The sequence below is a fragment of the Procambarus clarkii genome, chromosome 5 (genome assembly GCF_040958095.1).
Source record: "Procambarus clarkii isolate CNS0578487 chromosome 5, FALCON_Pclarkii_2.0, whole genome shotgun sequence".
NCBI lineage: Eukaryota > Metazoa > Arthropoda > Malacostraca > Decapoda > Cambaridae > Procambarus > Procambarus clarkii.
Window position 1 is genome coordinate 26688732 of NC_091154.1, and position 5652 is coordinate 26694383.

At 49.6% G+C, this 5652-nt stretch overlaps 2 protein-coding genes across 2 annotated transcripts in view; both read left to right on the forward strand.

The window, feature by feature from the left end:
• The first annotated feature begins 1837 nt into the window (after positions 1–1837).
• LOC138351423 (uncharacterized) lies at positions 1838–3061 on the forward strand. The gene has a single exon (XM_069303248.1). It carries the CDS (start codon positions 1838–1840, stop codon positions 3059–3061), a length of 1224 nt encoding a protein of 407 aa, XP_069159349.1.
• A 117-nt stretch (positions 3062–3178) lies between these two features.
• LOC138351432 (adhesive plaque matrix protein-like) overlaps positions 3179–5652 on the forward strand; it is an 18217-nt gene continuing 15743 nt past the window's right edge. Inside the window, exon 1 of the mRNA XM_069303256.1 lies at positions 3179–3199. Coding sequence (XP_069159357.1) covers positions 3179–3199 — 21 coding nt within the window. The remainder of the gene's footprint in view (positions 3200–5652) is intronic.

The window sequence follows — 5652 nt, forward strand, 5'->3', positions numbered from 1 at the left end:
GGACATAGGCTCATCAAGGAAGACCTAAGTTAAATGCTTTAAGAAATATTAGCATTTATAAAGACCCAAATGCGATTTTAATTGAGTCAAATGTAAAATATTTCATTGCCCTTTAAAGTTTTTAGTGATGGTAATACAGTAATATATTTTCCTGGGAGACAAATATAGTTTCACTACTTCTTAATAATACATTTTCTAACCAAAGGGAAAGGGGGAAGGGGAGGATAGAGGGACCACGAGGGATGGGGGAGAGGGTCAAGGAGGAGAGGGGATAGAGAGTGAGAAAGAGAGAGGAAAGGGTAGAAAGGGGGGGAGGGTAATCAGGTATTGTCCATTTCTCCTATACATATAAAGTGCCTAATAGCCAGAACCGCACAACTAGGCCTGGCATGCAAGGTCCGATTTACGAAACAGGGTGAATGAATTTCGTTATTTTCAATTATTTCTTTCCACGTTGGTTCTTTTCTAACAATACTTTATTATATTAGGAACATGAATTACTTAGTTAATTATGTTAGGTTAGGATAGGTTTTGGCCGGATAAGTTTGGGTAGGTTAGATTTGGGTAGGTTAGGTTTGTGTAGGTTAAGTTAGATTTGATCAAATTTTTTTTTTAGTTTTGACATAATATACAATTGCAGTCATATATAATACCATGAAAGCTATCATTTAAAAAGAAACATATTGGAAAAATTAAATATTTCACTAAAATTCGGCTTGTTAGGTAACTCTGGCTATTAGGTACGATATATATATTATATATAAATGGAAATGTCTGTCTGTTCGAGGATGGAAGAGAGAGGAGAGAGAGAGAGAGAGGAAGAGAGAGAGAGAGGAGAGAGAGGGGGGGGTTAGAGAATGGGGGTGAGAGGGGGAGGGGTGAAGGGGTGATTCAAGAGTGGAGATGGAAAAGGAAGAAAGTGGGAGGGGAGGACATGGGGAGGCAGAAAACGGGGAGAAGAGTGGGGAATGTGGGATGGGAGATGGGTAAAGGAAGGGGAAGTGAGGAGGGGTGCAGGAGAGAGACAGAGCATCCCTGACACTGGCAAAGCCCCGTCCTTCAATCTATGTGAATGGAAACGTCAGTCTCCCTGCTCGAGGTTGGAGGCCAGACGTGTGGGGCTAGTCTCACACAGGTTTTCTCAGTAATTGCTGCGGTGTCCGTGCATAACATGGACGGGTCGGGATAGGCATCAAACAGAAGGGTGACAAGTAACTGTACCAAACGTAACCTCACTCAATTTCTCGCGGTACCATTGGCTCCACTCTGCATTAATTTTTTGCCATAGCATAAAAAGTTGTACACTGATCACATAGAACAAATTAAAATCTATCACACTTTGCTTGTAATTAGCAGAAATGTGAAAATGAAACATGTGAAACCAGGTGACCAACGGGTTGGAGGCAGACGCAGAGGGTGAGGGATACATGTGTTCGGGAAGGGGGGTAAGGGGGTAAAGGGGTGTAAGGGGGTGTAAGGGGGTGTAAAGGGGTTTAAAGGGGTTTAAGGGGTGCAAGGAGGGCTACTAGCTCATTGCAACAGAGCATCTCACCGGGTTAAGGTAGAGTAACGTGTCATGTGTTTATATTTCTTCAACTGGCGATGCATTAGGAAAGAGAGAGAGAGAGAGAGAGAGAGAGAGGAGAGAGAGAGAGAGAGAGAGAGAGAGAGAGAGAGAGAGAGAGAGAGAGAGAGGAGATATTTGGACACATAGAGGCACGGAGTAACATAAGAGACCTCCTCTAGTACAGTCAACGTCACCATAACCCTCTATCATGGCTACCATCATCATTGTCACCTAGCGTAGCCCTCTAGCACGTCACCAAGCACGCCCACCATGCACGCCCACCAAGCACGGCCACCACGCACGGCCTCCCAACACGGCCACCAAGCACGCCCACCAAGCACGGCCACCACGCACGGCCTCCCAACACGGCCACCAAGCACGCCCACCATGCACGGCCACCACGCACGCCCACCAAGCACGGCCACCACGCACGGCCTCCCAACACGGCCACCAAGCACGCCCACCATGCACGGCCACCACGCACGGCCTCCCAACACGGCCACCAAGCACGGCCACCAAGCACGGCCACCAAGCACGGCCACCATGCACGGCCTCCCAACACGGCCACCAAGCACGGCCACCATGCACGGCCTCCCAACACGGCCACCAAGCACGCCCACCATGCACGGCCACCAAGCACGGCCACCATGCACGGCCACCATGCACGGCCACCAAGCACGGCCACCAAGCACGGCCACCATGCACGGCCACCAAGCACGGCCACCATGCACGGCCACCAAGCACGGCCACCAAGCACGGCCACCAAGCACGGCCACCAAGCACGGCCACCAAGCACGGCCACCAAGCACGGCCACCAAGCACGGCCACCATGCACGGCCACCATGCACGGCCACCACGCACGGCCACCAAGCACGGCCACCAAGCACGGCCACCAAGCACGGCCACCACGCACGGCCACCAAGCACGGCCACCATGCACGGCCACCAAGCACGGCCACCAAGCACGGCCACCATGCACGGCCTCCCAACACGGCCACCAAGCACGGCCACCATGCACGGCCTCCCAACACGGCCACCAAGCACGCCCACCATGCACGGCCACCAAGCACGGCCACCATGCACGGCCACCAAGCACGGCCACCATGCACGGCCACCAAGCACGGCCACCAAGCACGGCCACCAAGCACGGCCACCAAGCACGGCCACCAAGCACGGCCACCAAGCACGGCCACCAAGCACGGCCACCAAGCACGGCCACCATGCACGGCCACCAAGCACGGCCACCATGCACGGCCACCACGCACGGCCACCAAGCACGGCCACCAAGCACGGCCACCAAGCACGGCCACCACGCACGGCCACCAAGCACGGCCACCATGCACGGCCACCATGCACGGCCACCACGCACGGCCACCAAGCACGGCCACCAAGCACGGCCACCAAGCACGGCCACCAAGCACGGCCACCATGCACGGCCACCAAGCACGGCCTCACCATCACCCTCGTGTACAGATCCCCTCATAACACACCATAAACACCCGTCCGTGCTCTCCTCCGCCCTGATAATACCCCGAGAAATTCCTCACAGGAAACTGCCGAGAAAATTCCTTCTATAAAAACATTTTCTGACGGAAGGTAAATTCTGCCCATTATGGAGGAGAGCTGGGTTAGGGTAAGACCTGGTGTATTACCTTGGCTGGGTTAGGGTAAGACCTGGTGTATTACCTTGGCTGGGTTAGGGTAAGACCTGGTGTATTACCTTGGCTGGGTTAGGGTAAGACCTGGTGTATTACCTTGGCTGGGTTAGGGTAAGACCTGCCTTACGTATTACCTGGCCTGGGGTAAAGACTGGCGCTGCTTAGCGTGTTAAACATTCCACGGAACACTCCTCAGAGCGTCGCTGGAACACGACGAAGTATCTGCAGGAAAAAAACATTATAAGAGACGCAAAGTAAAGAGAGAGGAAACAGAAAGAAGGAGAAAATAGATAGCAGGGAGAGTGAAAGAAGAGGAAAACTGAGAAAGGAAAATTAACAACATGATGAAAAAAAGAGAAACAGAAACAACTGAAGAATGAAGAAGGTGGAAAACTAAGAATAATGCTAATAATTAAGAACACGTGTTTGTAAACACTGAGGCCTGATAAACACTAACACGCCACCTGGACGTAAACAAACAAGACAGTAACAGGAAAAACTTAATTATATAAACAAAACACAAGAAAAAGAATCAGGTAAACAGAGATAACAAGAAGATTAACTATAAAAAAGTCTAACAGGAAAATAAGGAAAATTATAACTAGTTTCAACCAAACTAAATCATTAACCGGATTTAGGAAAAATTCGGTTAATGGAAAATAATCTGAGCAAATCCGAGTTTGTTCAGATCACAAGACCAGGAACAACACAAGACCAGGAACAACAACACCAGCAACAACACTAAGACCAGGAACAACACAAGACCAGGAACAACACAAGACCAGGAACAACACAAGACCAGGAACAACACAACACCAGGAACAACACAAGACCAGCAACAACACAAGACCAGCAACAACACAAGACCAGCAACAACACAAGACCAGCAACAACACAAGACCAGCAACAACACAAGACCAGGAACAACACAAGACCAGGAACAACACAAGACCAGGAACAACACAACACCAACAACAACACTAAGACCAGGAACAACACAAGACCAGGAACAACACAACACCAGGAACAACACAAGACCAGGAACAACACAACACCAGGAACAACACAAGACCAGGAACAACACAACACCAGGAACAACACAACACCAGGAACAACACAACACCAGGAACAACACAAGACCAGGAACAACACTAAGACCAGCAACAACACAAGACCAGCAACAACACAAGACCAGGAACCACACAAGACCAGCAACAACACAAGACCAGGAACAACACAAGACCAGCAACAACACAAGACCAGGAACAACACAAGACCAGCAACAACACAAGACCAGGAACAACACAAGACCAGCAACAACACAAGACCAGGAACAACACAAGACCAGGAACAACACAACACCAGGAACAACACAAGACCAGCAACAACACAAGACCAGCAACAACACAAGACCAGCAACAACACAAGACCAGCAACAACACAAGACCAGCAACAACACAAGACCAGGAACAACACAAGACCAGGAACAACACAAGACCAGGAACAACACAACACCAGGAACAACACAAGACCAGGAACAACACAACACCAGGAACAACACAACACCAGGAACAACACTAAGACCAGGAACAACACTAAGACCAGGAACAACACTAAGACCAGGAACAACACAACACCAGCAACAACACAAGACCAGCAACAACACAAGACCAGCAACAACACAAGACCAGCAACAACACAACACCAGGAACAACACAACACCAGCAACAACACAACACCAGCAACAACACAAGACCAGCAACAACACAAGACCAGCAACAACACAAGACCAGCAACAACACAAGACCAGCAACAAACTAAGACCAGGAACAACACAAGACCAGCAACAACACAACACCAGGAACAACACAAGACCAGCAACAACACAACACCAGCAACAACACAAGACCAGCAACAACACAACACCAGGAACAACACAAGACCAGCAACAACACAACACCAGCAACAACACAAGACCAGCAACAACACAACACCAGGAACAACACAAGACCAGCAACAACACAACACCAGGAACAACACAACACCAGCAACAACACAACACCAGCAACAACACAACACCAGCAACAACACAAGACCAGCAACAACACAACACCAGGAACAACACAACACCAGGAACAACACAAGACCAGCAACAACACAAGACCAGCAACAACACTAAGACCAGGAACAACACAAGACCAGCAACAACACAACACCAGGAACAACACAAGACCAGCAACAACACAACACCAGGAACAACACAAGACCAGCAACAACACAACACCAGGAACAACACAACACCAGGAACAACACAAGACCAGCAACAACACAACACCAGGAACAACACAACACCAGCAACAACACAAGACCAGCAACAACACAAGACCAGGAACAACACAAGACCAGCAACAACACAACACCAGCAACA